Source organism: Elgaria multicarinata, chromosome 3, assembly GCF_023053635.1.
Source record: "Elgaria multicarinata webbii isolate HBS135686 ecotype San Diego chromosome 3, rElgMul1.1.pri, whole genome shotgun sequence".
NCBI classification, from domain to species: Eukaryota; Metazoa; Chordata; class Lepidosauria; order Squamata; family Anguidae; genus Elgaria; species Elgaria multicarinata.
The window spans coordinates 30,799,008-30,815,336 of NC_086173.1; the positions used below are offsets into that span (position 1 = coordinate 30,799,008).

At 46.0% G+C, this 16,329-nt stretch overlaps 1 protein-coding gene across 1 annotated transcript in view; it reads right to left on the reverse strand.

Annotated features, from left to right (window-relative positions):
- Positions 1 to 357: 357 nt before the first annotated feature.
- The window catches only part of ACVRL1 (activin A receptor like type 1), a 53,671-nt gene continuing 37,699 nt past the window's right edge, over positions 358 to 16,329 (reverse strand). The window contains exons 9-10 of the mRNA XM_063119859.1: positions 8,947 to 9,077; positions 358 to 968 (exon numbers count right to left, since the gene is read on the reverse strand). Of these exons, the coding sequence (XP_062975929.1) occupies positions 834 to 968; positions 8,947 to 9,077 (266 nt within the window). The 3' untranslated portion in view covers positions 358 to 833. The remainder of the gene's footprint in view (positions 969 to 8,946; positions 9,078 to 16,329) is intronic.

The window sequence follows — 16,329 nt, forward strand, 5'->3', positions numbered from 1 at the left end:
GGTGCTGTTAATGCTCACTCCAGCGGAAGGGAGACATTTCTCTGACCTATCCTAATCACTGGCGTTCATCTGTCCATGCATACTGTGTGCAGCACCATCACATTATCTTCCTTGCATCCATCACACCTCTGGGATGATTTTGTAGGGCTAAAAACACACAAACACACAGAGGAAATGACACCCTTGCACAAGCTCTATCCACCCAGACAACCTTCCATGTTCATATATGTGCAAAGGGCTGTAGTACATGTGAATCTAACTTGGTTCTTGCTAGTGTGGGCCTTTGCAGCTGCTTTCTTTCTCCTTTGCACATGCAACACACACGCGGCGCGCACACACACAGATGTATACACACCCTACAGGCTCATTCTAAACCCTGGCTTATGAATGACCCTTAATTGGTGTTTCCAAGGCAGCACCCCTTTGGGCAAAGCAGCTGTGCTCTTTCCAAGTATGATCACTCCCATTTTTCAAGCGTTGGTGGCGAGACAGGCTGGCGTCAGGTTACAGATCCAGGGGGTATTTATATTAATGTATGTTCTAGGAGAAGTGGGTGTCCCCTCCCCCCGTTTTTTTTTTTTTTACAAGAGAAAACAAATTAAGGACGCCTGAAGCCGTCATCTGTTCCATGAATTTTTTCCTGCAAAGGATCAAGCCTAGTCATGGGGGCTCTAACCCAAATCCTCTTGGCCAGATTTCAAACAAGGTTTGCTGTAGCCACTGACGGAGGCCAGAAGGACCAGCACTGGAAGTTGAAGGGGGTGACCTTGAACTTTCTTGCTGAGCCAATGAGTCAGAAATTTGATCTCTGGTCCCACTGCTGGTCCCTGCAGTTAGGAGTCCTGTTTGGGTTTGTCGAAGGAGTTGCTGAGTTTTTTCAGTGTCTTTTTAATCCTCAAAGCTGTGAGTCTGGCCAAGGGGCTCTGGAACCAGCATTCCTTCATGATCTTAGCCAGAGCAGACAAAGTCTGGGAGGTGGGGTTGAGGGGGGAGGGGGAGAGAGAGAGAGAGAGAGAGAGATGAGAATATTGTCATGTAGAAACAAAGTGTAGACCAGGGATGTTGAATCCCTTTCAGCCCAAGGGTCAAATTCCATTTCAGAGAAACTCTCTCCCCCGCCCCGCCTGCATTCTGGGGTGGGGCGGTACTCAAGGCAAGAGGGGCGGAGCCAAAAATACCACCATAATTTATTTTAGAGCTCTTACTGCCAGTAACTAAGATTTAGGAGAGGCATTTCAACCTTTTAGAATGGGGGGGGGGGGGGAATTGCAGAAAATCTCACTGAATGATTGATAGTCAGAGGGAAGGGGAGGGAAGTGGGTATGGCTATGTGGGGAACCCTGAAGGGCCAGATTGGAACCCTAGGTGGGCTGGATCCCCCCCACCCCGGCCTGAGATTCTGCACCGCTAGTCTAGACTTTCAGGTAGTATCATTCTATGTAACTAGAATCCTGTGGACATATTGTATTGATAGGGATGTTCACTAGTCACACTAAAACACCTTTTCTTTCCTCAGCATTTTTCAGATGTTTCTCCCCAGTGGGAACCTTCACATTTACCTCAACATTTCACTTCAGGTAAAATTCAGTGGCCACTCCAATCTTTTCGGACTCTATAGGGAAAGTTTCTTCACCAGTTCTGGGCGCCCGACTGACAGGGCATCCCATGTTAGCGAGAGGCCGATAACACACATAGAAAAGCTGAAATAACTTGCATTCATATTTTCAGTGGATTCCATGTTGCAGATCGTCCAAGATGCGTACAGCAGACCAACCTAGCTCCAAGGCATTTTGTTTGTCATATCGAAACTTTTTGTTTCCCTCAAAATTCCTTCAGATTCACCTCAAAGTTTCTAATGTAGGTGAAATTCAGTGGCAACTTTAGCAGTGAGAGTACCCCACAAACCTGCAAGCATGTGGCTTGGGCACCCTTCATGAGCCTATCCCCAAATCCCTCCCTCTCTCCAAGCCCTGCCCTCTGGCCTGGAGATGACAGAGGGCGCTTGGATAGGAGATGGGGGAGCAATTCCCTTGTTACCTGAGATCTGTGATCAGAGATAATAAGGTGATTTCCCTGTACCTGCTCCCTCTCCCAATGTGCACTGCTCCTCCTCCTCCTTTGTACACTACTCGCTTCCCAAAGCCCGGCTCCTCCAAACAGCCATGCAGACAGAGGTACAGATCTTGAGGTCTGAAGCCCCACGCTGCCTTCACCCCCTTGATGCCATGTGGCCCAGAGCAGGGGGCAGATTTCGCTTGGTCTTGGGGGGTGTGTGTGAACAATTAAGCCCCTGGAAAATATAGTTTCCCCTTTCCTGGTGTACACAGTATGGAGCTAGATGGACCAATGGACCGGCTGGATATACAGCAGCTTCTTTTCCAAAGAAGAGCTTTCATCTCTCATTTACACAAGAAAAGGGAAGCCCAGGAGGATTATGCATGAGGCCATGTAGACAGCCTGGAGGCTGATTTGCAAAGGTTTTAGCCAAGAGGAGGGGCCGACAGGGCGGAATGTTCATGTTGGGCGACAGCTGAAGTGACAGTTGAATATTTATTATTTCCCCCTGAGGGCTCGGTCTGCATGAGGGAATTTTATCTCTGCAGACTAAGGGATACCTTCAGTTTTAGGCTAGTGGGGGGGGGGACCCTTTTCTTTGTTTTTTGAGTGAGACAGGGGAATTGGTGCCATCTCTGGTGCGTTGGGGCTCTCTACATATATCCAAGAATTGTCAGGGGAATCTATGTGGATGCTTTAAAATTATTTAACCCCAGGGTGAGGGAGTGTGCCACAGAAGAGGAAGAGGGAACACGCCGGCAGTCCCAGCGACCAGTTTCTGCATGTTTGACTGAAAGTCAGAACACAGCCTATATATGTACATCTGAAGACACGTCCGCACTTATTATTGATAATGGTGCTCTTTCAGGCTTCACAATTGTACGGAAAGAGCCTGACACAGGCAGGTCATGCGTTGGCTCTGTTCTGACCTGTGCCTGAATGCATGTAGCTTGTAGGTGGTGGCTCCCCGCTCCCAAATTACATACATTCAAAGATAGTCTGAAAAGAGCAATGGGTCAGCAGGAGGTGCTGCCCAGCCGTGACACACTTCTGGAGTGTATGTGTAGTGCATGTGGGGGAATGCTAGCCAGGCCCCCCATAAGGACAGCAGCAAGAGAGGGTTTAACATCATGTCCCCCACGTCTCTCTCTTAGCAGCCCTTTCTGGGGCCGCCTTTTCTTGTAATGCCTTTAAAGTTACTTGAGAGATCATTTGATCAAAATGCGATGGATGCATCTTTAAAATAAATAACATGAACTAAATGAAGCTGAAGATCAACTGGGAATTGTTAGCTGTTTGGTTGTGATTTAGAGTTGCTCAAATCCTGTCATAACAGTCACTTGTAAATACTGCTACCAGCTCAGGCCAAGATTTGGAATAGAATGTGTATTGTTTCTCTCTTCCTCTGTGGATTATGCAGCCTTAGATGGTCGTGACTGCGGAAACCTACCTTTCGCAACTGGTTTCGGAATGTTTCCCTTTCATATTCCCTGGATACATTATTCGGATTACTTTTTAGTCCAGGTTTATGGGCTTGCTATGAAGACTCAGGAGTAAGCCTATCTGCTGATATATATTAATATTATCAGAATTGTATGAAAATAACTTCTTTATGGGCCTGGAACCAGCATGTGCAGGGCTGGATTAAAGTCTTTATAGACCCTAAGCACTCTCATAATCGTAGGCCCTCAAGAAAGATCCATAGATAAATATTTACGTTGTATAGATCCCATAATCTTAGATCTATATGCAGGGACAGTGTGTGTGCTATTATGGGCTTCCGGGACACAGACATGGGAAGATTCTAGCCTCCAAAATGTCCACAGGGAAACCCAAAACAAACATTCTTCTGCATGTATATATTTTTTCATTTCGACATACCAGGACTTTTCTGTCCTTCTCATGACCTGTGCTGTTGCCACCAATTGTTATTACATAGTAGAGCTGATCAGAAATGTTGTCATAATGGCACGGAGAGGTCCTATTCCTTATAGTGGTGGTGGTGGAAATGGCCAGGTAGTTTTCCTTTTATTTTCCGATTATTTTTCAAAATGTTTGGAAGACTGTATACACACCCTTCACAAAATTTGGCAGGCCAAGTTCAGAAAGCCTTGCCTAACCAGCAACAATAAGATTGCAGCACCAAAAGAATTTACGCCATGCATCTAACAAGGGGATTACACAATGCAAATGACTGAGAGTCTGGTTTGTTTGTTTTTTAATGAAGTTGGCATTAATAATACTGAGTCGAGTTTAAGTGCCAGTGTCAAATTCCACACACAGTCGTTCTATCCTATAATGGATAAACTTAACATTGAGACAGGCAGACACGCTACACTCAATAAGCTGGTTTGCACAACACGAGAGCCCACACTGTGGCTTACTTTACCCATGGGGGCTGTTGCAACATGCTGGGCCCCTGCTGCTGCCATTTTTGCACGGTGCTCACAAGCATTCAGCTTGCTGTGGCTTCTGGTGCGGTGCAAACTAGGAGAGTTATTAGATTGCCCTCAAATAACCCGAAAACAGGCAGTGGGTTATTTCAGGGTTGAGCACTGTTACACTGACATCTGCCCTGGGCCCCCTACACCTAATGGCTGGATCTGAGTTGCTGTTATTGGATACTTTTCAATTTGTACAGCTTGAGGATGTGGACAGGATCCTTGGAGAGGTAAGAGTCACCACATATATGCTGGATCCTGCCCTTTCTGGCTCATAAAAGCAGCCACAGGGGGAGTGGCCGAGTGGGTAAGTGGAGAGGTTAATGCCTCCCTCCGCCAAGGAAAGGTTCCTATAAAATAATAATAATAATAATAATAATAATAATAATAATAATAATAATAATAATTTTATTTCCAAGCAATGCCCACCAACACTTAAACACATAGCATTACTATGAAGCATTGTGGGAAATTGAAATGGTGGCCAATGGGTGCTGATCCCCATGCTGCTGCTCCTGCCATGGTTGGCCTGCTACCAACAGGTATGCCCAGAGGGCCCTCTCAAACCTGGAACTACCCCTTTTTCTTCAATCTGTTTTATGTTAATTGGTGTTAATTAAATTATGTAAAAGCGTTCGGGAAAAGTGACAGCATGATTAATATCCAGAGGTAAGCCCAGGTGAGTTCAATGGTTCTTACTCCCAACAAAGTTTGATTAGGACTACAGCCTGAGTTTTTACACTTCTTGCCTAGAAAATGACCCACTTCGCTCACAACGATAACCCAGAGTTTAAAAGAACAACAACCCTGGGTTGTCGTGAACAAGTGGGAGCAAGCGAAGGTGCTGGCTCCCACCACCCAACTGTTCCCACTGTTTTCACCATGGGTTTTAACACTGGTTGACTGTCCCCAACAACCCAAAGTTCCCGGTTCACACACAGTGCTAAATGATCTGGCAACAGTTTGTCCCTGGATTGTTTAGCCCCAGCAGGGAGTTATTGGGTAGTGGAAGCCAGCATCCTCACTTGCTGCCACTCATTCCTGACAATTCACTTTAGTTGTCTTTCATGGTCATTAAGTGTCCTCAGTTTGGGCTGGGGACACTTAATCCCTGTTTTGAACCTGACCCACTATGCAGTTATGCACATCACAGGATCTGATTGCTAAAGGTCTACCTTGGCAAATGCAGGAGAATTCACTGCTATTTGGTGTGGCATTAGTATAACAACAGAAAGAACTGGTGCAAATGCATTTGCATTTCCCCCCTGGGTGTGTGGAAGAGGTTATGCAATTGCTTCACAGATTCCAAGCATTCTAAGCCAAGCTTTAGAAAGTGGGGTGGAGTGGGGTGTCAAATGGGATCTTGCCAATAAAAATAAAAATCAGGATCTGTCTGCATAGTGAAGCAGTCATGTGACTTCTTCTCAATGTACTGGGTGGGTGGGGGGAACAAGCCACATTTCACTACTTCTTGAATATACCTTATGTGTTTATATGTGAATCAGCTCTTAAGATCATCAACATTTAAAATTTCCCCCATGCTACAGGAAAGGAGTTACCTAGGTAGGAGAATGGGATGTTGGCTAGGGTAAGTGGAAACTCTTTGCAACTATGAATCAAGTGCCTGAATTTGCTTCGCCACCCTCGTCCCTCCCAATCCCCTTTTCTTTTGTGCCATGTTTTTTAGATTGTAAGCCTGTGGGCAGGGACTGTCTTAAATATTTTTGTAAGTTGCTTTGAGAGCCTTTTTGGCTAAAGGGCGTGATAAAAGTATTAAAATAAATAAATAAATAAATAAATAAATAAATAAATAAATAAATATGGCTAGTATGCTGAGGACATGATAGTTCAGGGCACCTAGGAATGGGCAAGTGATGGTCTGGGTGAGTCTTCCAAACACAAGGACCCCACCCCCACTTCATTATACACCCCATTGGTTTTTTCCTTCTCAGGTGAAGAAGGAAATGAGGACAGGGCTCCTGTATCTTTAGCAGTTATAGAGAAAACGGAATTTCATTTGTATGCATGCAGCACCTGGTGAAATTCCCTCTTCATTACAACAGTTAAAGCTGAAGGAGCCCTGCCCTTTTTTGGATCTGGTCAGTCTAGTATAGCTCCTGTAGCTAACTATTTCAATGAAGAGGGCATTTCACCAGGTGCTGCATGCATACAAATGACACCTGCTGAATTTCCTTTTTCTATACAACTAGATACAGGAGTCCTGTCCTCCTTTCCATAGGGTCACCCTAGATACAGGCAAAGCACTCTTGAATCTCTTCCTCCCATGGTGAACAGCAACAGAAGCCCTTGGAGCAGGGAGCCCAGGATTCAAGTTCCTATGCAACCATGAAGCAGACTAGATGATCTTGGGCCAATCACAATCTCCTGTCCTAACTCAGTTCACAGGGTTGTTGTGAGAACAAGATGGGATGACCCCATGTTATCGCCACCTGGAGCTTCTTGGTGGAACAGCGTCCTTCAAATACGGTCAATGACCAAGGGACGCTTTCTTCTGATGCTCCTTGCCTTTGTGGGAGACAAGGCCTGGGCAAATGAGAATAAGGAGCTGAAGTGGCCCCTGCGGAAGCCCCTGTGCTTGTCTTTACACTGGGGAGGCAATGGTTGAAGAGCCCTTTGTCTGTGTGGGATTCTTAGAGGGGCAAAACAATAGACAAAGCCATTGCTGGTTGCTGGCCTTTCCTTCAGCCTTTGTTCAGTGTAAAATACGGCCCAGTTGAAAAAGACGTTGCAAACCAGGGGCATATCCTGTCTTGCCTGCATGAGGAAAAGCCAGGTGCGGTGGCCTGAATAACTTGAGAAAAACAAATCCTTCTCTTTGCTTATTTTGCACGCACCATTTAACCTGCTTCTGTGGGGCAGTGAGCAGCTCTGTGCTGGAGCCCTATCTCCCGACCACCCAAAAGTCCTAGTCATCCTCCCTCTGCTTTCTGAGATTCCAGCAGGCACTGCCCACACATATTCTCTCTCTCTCTCTCTCTCTCTCTCTCTCTCTTTGAGGCATTTCCTTTTTCTCTTTATTTGAAACCATGCTGAGATTCTTCCCAGGGAGCTGAAGTCTGCATCTAATATCAAATTCAGCTGGTTTGCTGGGTTCCCAGCCATTGATCAGTTCTGTCTATTAAAAAATGGCTGGTTAAGTGGGAGAAGCTTTTGAGTCCCCTGCCCATTCCTTTCTCTGTCCGTCCATCCCTCCCTGTCTCTGGCATGCTGTGCAGCACACCTGGAGTACGGCTTGCAGCAGCAGGGGAGGGGGGAACATAGTCACAAAGGTTGGTGGGACGGTACTGGCTTCAGGTTATTGAGGGCTCTTGGGATAGACATCTTCCATGGCTTCCCTCCCTCAGTGAGCCTACCTTCTCACCGCCATTGTCACCAGCTCCTCCTCCTCTTTCTCAACACTGCTACTACAGCTTTGCTTGACAGGCAGAGAGCCAGGGAGCAAGTAGGCCATGGCAGCTACTGCTCCTCTTGCTCAGTTCCATTGTTGTCTGGGCCAGAGCAAACAGCGGGTGAACAAGCAGGTTGCAATGGTGAAGAGGAGGAGCAATCCCAGGGGGAATATTGTCAGTGGGCCCCTTCTGCAGTGTGGGTGCTTGGCAGGTGCCCAATCATGCCTACCTTTGAGGTGGCCCTCATGAGAGAAGCTGCCTGTGGCTTCTGGCTAATCAGTAGTTTCAGTCTCCAGGTTGCAGCACAGAGTCCTAGGGCATGTCTAGACCTAGGGAGGGGAGGGGGAGGATCTCGCAATATGGTGATCGTGAGATCCTCCCCCTCAGTCCACATGTAGCGTGCAATGTCCTGGGAGGATGCTGCTGCTGCACCCGCCATTTTGTTTTTTTGTTTTTATTGAAGATGGACGCACAAGCGCTCGATCGAAAAGGTAAGTGTTCTTTTTTAAAAAAAGATCCTGCTGCCCCCCTCCCCTCCAATGGGCATGGAGCTCCTGAAGAGCTCCGTGCCCCATGCCCTGTTCCTGGCTCCTCGTGTTTACTCACAAAGAGCCGAGACGAAACTGGGACGGCTGCCCACATGTCCCATGGTCGGAAAAGTTGGGATTAAAGCTGTCCCAGTTATCCCGGGGAAAGGGAGGGATCATCCCTCCCTGCCCACGGGATCCCCTGTGCATCATGTGGTTGCACAGGGATGATCCCGGGGCGATCCCCAGGATAACCCCTCATCTAGACATGCTCCTAGTTGTTATGAATGCTCTTTCTCTCTGGGCAAAGGAAGTGCCATTCTATTTCCCCCCAGGGATTTGATTTGGATGCTCAGTTCATACCTCGCTGTGCCCTCTTTGCTTCTTCTCCAAGGATGGCGGAGAGAGGGCCACAAAGCAGACCTGGCTAGCTCCCCAGGAGTCCACTAGCAACACTCTCTGCCGCCCTGCTTAGAAGAAAGCTGCCCTTTCTAACGTTGCTGTGTCACTCACCGGGTCAGAGTACAGCCGGTTTGGGATGGTGGGGGTGTGTTGGTCAACGCAAACCACTTTCCTCATCTCTTCGAAGCTGGGGTCGATTGGCACCATATCAAAGAAAGGCGGCTTGTAATCTTCTACGATCCCTGCAGGAAGAAAAGTTGGCGAGATGGTGAAGCAGAGGCTTGAGATGACAGCGTGCAAAAATATATAATTGGGACCATATCACTAGGCCCACGACTATCTAGCTCCGCCTTCCCAAACCTGGTGCCTTCCAGATGTTTTGGGCTATGACACCCATCAGCCCCAACCAGCATGGGCAATGTTCAGGGATGATGGGCAGATACACCCGCTGCTCCTTGTTCTCACCACCATCACCACCACCACCACCACCATTATTGTCTGGGCCAGAGCAGGAGGCAGGTGAACAAGCAAGTTGCAATGGCAGAGCCAATCCAGGAGGCCTTTGTCAGTGCCCAACCATGCTTGAAATGTACATGGCCTTCCTGAAGACGCACATACCCTTCAGCCATCCTAAGAGGTCCATTTATCAACAAGGAAAGCATTCCTGCTGTGTGTGTTGTTGTTTTTACTTTATAGCAATGATGACCCTTTATTCCAGCCTTCCTCAACCTGGGGCGCTCCAGATGTGTTGGACTACAACTCCCAGAATGCCCCAGCCAGCTCTGGCTGGGGCATTCTGGGAGATGCAGTCCAACACATCTGGAGCTCCCCAGGTTGAGGGAGGCTGCTTTATTCTGTTAAGGTTAAAAAAAAATTGTATATACCATGGCACATATTTTTTTTAAAGCGTTTTGTTAATGTTTGTTGTGTTTACGTGTATATTTTCATCTGGATGTTGTTCCTTTTAGGAGGTGTTGTTGAAATGTTTCTAGAAGCAGGTACTTTCAAATGAGGTACTTTGAAGTACTTCCTGTGTTTGGGAAGCCTCAGTGATGATCTGAACATTGTCACGTGGACAGTGAAAGGCACACAGTACATGGCATCATCAGTGCAAGCAGACCACAAGTGGACAAAGGGCACCAATTAATTTTCCCCAATGCCTCCCTATCCTGCAAGTATCTGCATAGAGTGCTGTTCGTGTGACACAAATTCTATTCTAGAATCTCATTCAGAAGACACCTTAAACCATGGCTTTAACCACAGTGGTTAAGCCAGAAAGCTGGGCTGTGTTCAGAAGACACCGTAAACCACGGTTTTAACCATGGTGAATAAAGAAAAAAGCCTTATTCACTGTGGTTAAAGCTGTGGTTTAAGCTGTCTTCTGAACACAGTCCGGCTTTCTGGCTTAACCCATGGTTTAAGGTGTCTTCTGAACGGGCCCAGTAATAAGTTCCTGAGTGTCTTTAACCAGCCAGATTTTATGATCTGATTCGCCAGCACTGAATTTGAGAGAGCATTTTGCAGTCCTTGAGAAGCTGCACTGAGACAGGGAGAAGCTGGTGAAAATGAGCGGTTGCTTGTTTGTATTGAATGACTTTGAGAGATGATGCTTAAGGTTTTGAGACACAAGACATGATCTGAGGGCAGCAAAGGTTCGAGTGAGGTTATTTCCTGTTATTACTTGCGGCAGCAGGTGCACGATTTCACCAAGTATGGAGTGTTCGTTTTAGGAAAGAAGGTCCCGTTCTCATTTTAGAAAGCAATAAGATCTGAAGGCAGCGCAATGTCTTACAGCAGGTCATACAGTCATCCACAAATAAAGTCAAGCCAACGCGCTTCATGGATTTTAAATCATCCCACTTATTGTAAGATCTGCTTCGAATCAGTTCTGCATCCTCAAGTGTGGTGTGCATCAGTACTGGGCAATAGATTAAGCTGGAGTGCCAAACCTCTTTCAGCTCGAGGGCCGGATTCCATACTGAAGAAGCTCCCGGGGGCTGCACTCCAGGGGTGGGTGGGGCCAAAGGCAAAAGGGGTGGAGCCAAGCGGAGCAGGGCTGAAATGCCCCAAACATGCTTCACCTTAAAGCTCTTACTGCACAAAGCCAGCAAACCAGCAAACAACTGGTGTCGGGTGAACAGTAGGGAGGCCAGGGGAAGTGGGTGTGGCCATCTGGGGAATCCCAGAGGGTCGGAGGGGGAATCCCGGGAAAGCCAGATTTGGCCCCCGGGCCTGAGGTTCCCTACCCCTGCACTAAGGCTTGCAATAGTGCTGGGATTGTCAAGAAGTTTCATAGATATGAGCAAGATACTGCAGGATTTTGGCACCTCATAATCAATCCCAGTCATTTTTCTCCCTGGTTTATTTAATCTATTCGGGAGGGGAGAACAGAGCCAGGACAAGGTGAACGCAGCTGCAGCTGAGGAGGTTGGCAGGAAAATACAGGAAGACCAGGAGGCAAATGGTTCAAAAACGCCTCTGTGCTGAAATCAAGACAAGCAGCAAATGAGGAGGCTGCTGAAGAAAAAGCATTTATTACCGATCGCACAACCTGCCATTTTGAATGCTCTTGCCTTGCAAGCCGCTCGTATGCCTCTCATTAAACGCAGCGAAGCACCTACCTGCAGCTCAAGAAGGTGTGTCAACTGAGACTCTTTGTGAACAGAAAGGCCCTAGCTGTGGTCATCCATGCTCCGGTTACCTCCAGATTAGACTACAGATGGTGCGTTTCACATTGGGCTTTGAAGGCTTTTTGAAAACTTCAGTTCATTCAAAACACAACTGTCGGGCTATTAAGTGGGACTGGCTCCAGGGGTCATATCTTGCCAGTCGTTAAACAATTCCCCTGGCTGCTGGTACATTTCTAGGCACAATTCAAATGCTGCTGCTTAGCGTTAAAGCCATAAATGTCTAGAGATCCAGGTATCTAGAGCTTTTCTACACCAGACATTTATTGTGCTCTCATCATTCCCTACACTCAGTTGTTTATAGGTTCTTTAGACAATATTGTGGTCCTCCAGTTTTGCTTCTGTTTTTAAAGAACACTTTCGGCGAGTTTTTTTTTTTGAGCAGGGAAACTGCAGTATTATTTCTGAAAGCAAAAAAAAAAAAATCCATTTGTGTAATAGTATGAAACCACTATACTAGAGAGTCTATTATTATTATTATTATTATTATTATTATTATTATTATTATTATTATCATTATCATTATTATTATTAGTATTGGGGAAGCCCTCTCTACAGAGGTTATGTAATGGGAAAATCAGGAAAAGAAATGTTCTTTATGTAGTGCTCAGATCTGAGTTCTCTTTAGACACAAAAGTTAAATGTCCTGACATCATCTAAAGAATCGATAAACAACCCTGAATAGGGATTGACAAGTGCACGATAACTGCCTCGTGTAGAAAAGCTCATAGAATAAACGGTAAACATAGGGTGACCATATGAAAAGGAGGACAGGGCTCCTGTATCTTTAATAGTTGCATAGAAAAAGGAATTTCAGCAGGTGTCATTTGTATATATGGGGAACCTGGTGAAATTCCCTCTTCATCACAACAGTTAAAGCTGCAGGAGCTATACTAGAATGATCAGATTTAAAAGAGGGCAAGGCACCTGCAGCTTTAACTGTTGTGATGAAGAGGGGATTTCACCAGGTGCTGAATGCATACAAATGACACCTGCTGAAATTCCCCTTTCAATACAACTGTTAAAGATACAGGAGCCCTGTCCTCCTTTTCATATGGTCACCCTAGTAAACAATGGCAGTGAAGTTTCATAAGAATTCTCTGGTTTTTATCAGCAAAGTGCCTCCCTTCACACACACACACACCCAAAATAAAACATAACTTGGGAACTCCTTGCAGGGCAACTGTCATACAGGGTTCGTGCTTACCATCAGTTTGGTTTCTCACTGTGATAACTGCTTTAAACTTGGGCTGTACCTAGACATGTCACAGTGGTTGCTAGTGGCACCAATATCTTACCCATGTTTAGAAAGAAAAAAGTCCTGCAGGACTTTCCCCCGTCTAAACATGGATAGGATTGTACCCTTAATCCTGCTTCTATATTATGTGAAAAGCATTTTGATGCAATTTCCCACTGACAATGATCATTTGAGATTATAAACCGTGCAAGGATCAGGAGGTGAGCCAGGATGCACACACTTTAAAGGAACCGGACCCTACTTGTGGTTTATCTGGTAACAGTTTATTGGCAACATCTCTGCAGATCTGAAACAGTGGGGCATCTGTGTTTGGATCACAGGAAAATGTCAGCACTGATATTGTTGAGAAGCATTGGTTCCAACATTTGTGTCCTTTATATGGGGGGGGGGGGGGGGAATCTGAAAGTACATCTTGAGTATATGTTGTGATACGATCTTTACAGCGATCTTTATATTGTATTTTATGTCATGTTTTTATACTGTTTGTTTTATACTTTGAATGGTTTTAATTTTTGTGAACCGCCCAGGGAGCTTCGGTTATTGGGCGGTATAAAAATGCAATAAATAAATAAGTAAATGTCAAATTTTCCATCAGAAAATGCTGCTCACGATCACCTACTGCGGGTACATTTATGGTGTGTCATTTTGGGGGATTTTTCATGGCAACTCTCCTGGATCCTTCAGTCCGGGGGATGGAAAAGCGTGGAAGGAGAACTCCAGCCAGTACCAACAAATAGGACTCAAGCACAATAAACAATACCAAACATGATCTACTACACCTTGAAAATTAATACTGATGAACCCGGGCCCATCAAGGGCACACACTGATGTTATGTGATGGAAGTACTTTGCAAAAAAAGCTGTGAAAAAGACTGCACAAACTCAGTACAGGTTGATCGTGTCTATAAAGAATGCACAATACTAAAAGTAATATAATTTGATCAGTGTTACTATTGGAGCTTTATGCAGAGGATGGGTATGAAGTGTCATATCACTCTGTTTTAAAAATAAACCTCCATTTGCTTCTGTTAGGTAGGTTTTGGTTGTGGAACCCAGCAGGAAGTTTCTCCTGGGCCAATGGTCCCCCAAGGCTACAGTGTGCATTCCCTACTCCCCACCACACTTAATGCCCAATCTAGCCTAGGGTAAACAGTTAAAGCTGCAGGAGCCCCAACCAGATATAAGAGAGGGCAGGGCTCCTGCAGCTTTAACTGTTGTGGTGAAGAGGGAATTTCACCAGGTGCTGCATCCATACAAAGGACACCTGCTGAAATTCCTTTTTTTATACTATTTATTTATTTATTACATTTTTATACCGCCCAATAGCCGAAGCTCTCTGGGCAGTTCACAAAAATTAAAACCATGAAGAGCATAAAAACAACCAACAAATTTAAATTGAAGATACAGGAGCCCTGTCCTCCTTCCCATAGGGCCACCCTAATTTCTAGCCTCCAGCCCCAGAAAGTTATTCTGAAGCTGTTGCAAATCCAAATGGCAAGAAGAAACCAGGTTCCCCGCCCTGTGTTGTCCTTCCTAGGACCTTGTGCTTCTGGTGCCACCTGGTGGCCAAAAGGTCTGCTCAGCTAGAGCCTCAGGCAGCTGTGGTCTCTGGGTTAATCCGTTCCATACCGTGTGGCTCCATATGTCTTCAGCACTGAAGATGTAACCCATTTGGGCCTGACAGCATGCTTTTGAAAGCTGATTATCCTGATGCCCCAGGAAGTATCCCACTGTGCCTTGCTTGAACTAAAGGAGAGCCATAATCAAAACCAGGCCATTCCAAAGAAAGGCAGACAGCCCCTTTTCTATACATGTTGTATAGGATCCCACATTGGGCAGAGATTGGGAGTGAAGCGTGTGTGTGTGTGTGTGTGTGTGTGTGCGCACATACGTGCACGCTTTAAGTCACTTAACAGTTAACAGGCATCCAATTAAAGGTCATGAACTGTGAATATAATAGGCTTATTAATTGGCAGTGTTTATTCTGAAGGAGAAATAGGATTAGCTCGGCCAATCTGTGCCTTGATTAGGAGATTCTTTTGCTTTTTAATTAATGGCTATTTCCTTTGAAGTCTCTCATTTCTGCGGTCAGGGGCCAGGCAGGGATGGGAATGAAAGAACCACAGGACTCCTTTGCCTGTAATATAGGGTTTTATCCCATGTTAATCCTGTTTAGAGTAGACTCATGGAAATGAATGGGACTTAAATTAGACTCACATGGGATACTACCTATAAACACCTTTGGGAAAGACCCAAATTAAACAAGGCTGACTTCGCTGTAATGCAGGGGTGGGCAACTTGTGGTCCTTCCGATGCTGCCGGAGTGCAACTCCCATGGAGTGCAACTCCCAGCATACCCCATGGTGAGGCATGATGGGACTTGTAGTCCAACCACATCTGGAGGACCACAAGTTGTCCATCTGGCTGTTATGATTTGAGAAGAATCCAAGCAGTAGGAGCCCAAGAAGGACAGCAAGAGTCAAGCTCTAAACTGGTCCTGCCCCTGAGATCTTAATATCAGGCAGAACGTGCCAAGCTTGAACTAAAGAAAGAACTTGAAAGGCTTCAAACCAGAGCGGCAGAACCAAGGCAAGCACCTCACAGATGAGACCAGTGACAGTCCCTGTCCTTTATCAGAATCAAGAGTCACAGGATGTTGAATTCTGCACTCTTTATCAATTCTTTGCAACTGTGTGACACACAGTCAGAACACCCCTGTCCATGTTGAGCCTGCAATTCCTCCTGTATGGGTGGAGATCACGGTGGGTTTAGTACTCAGTAAAGTTTACTCCATCCTTCCTCTGAGCAGTATTTGATTCTCTCCCACTTATTTTATCCCCACAACAACCCTGCAAAGTAGGTAGGGTAGGCTGAGAGAGAGTGACTGGCCCATGGTCCCCCCGTGAACTACATGGCTGGGATTTGAACCTACACCCGCGTAGTACTAGGCCAACACTCTAACCCAGGGGTGAGAAACTTGTGGCCCTCCAGATGCACACTAACTCTGGGGGTGAGCAACGTGTGGCCCATCCCATAATCCCTGATCATTGGCCATGCTGGCTGCGGCTTATCGGAGTTGTAGTCCAGAGTTTTTATCGGAGTTTTTGTGAACTGCCCAGAGAGCTTCGGCTATTGGGCAGTATAAAAATGTAATAAATAAATAAATAAATAAAAAACCATCTAGAGGGTTCCAGGTTGCCTACTCCTGCTCTAAGCACTATACCACACTTGCTTTCCTTTAGTGTATGTGCCATGTGGCCTACAGGGATAAAATGGACCAAGCAACCGCTTTTGAGCCCTGAAAAAGGCATAAGAACATAAGAGGAGCCCTGCTGGATCAGGCCAAGTGTCCATCTAGTCCAGCACTCTGTTCACACAGTGGTCAACCAGCTGTCGACCAGGGACCTACGTGCAGGACCTGAGTGAAACAGCATTCTCCTGCCTGTGTTCCCAGTCAACTGGTGTACACAGGCTTACAGCCTCTGATACTGAGGGTAACACATAACCATAAGGGCTTTTAGCCATTGTTAGTCTTCTCCTCCAGGAATT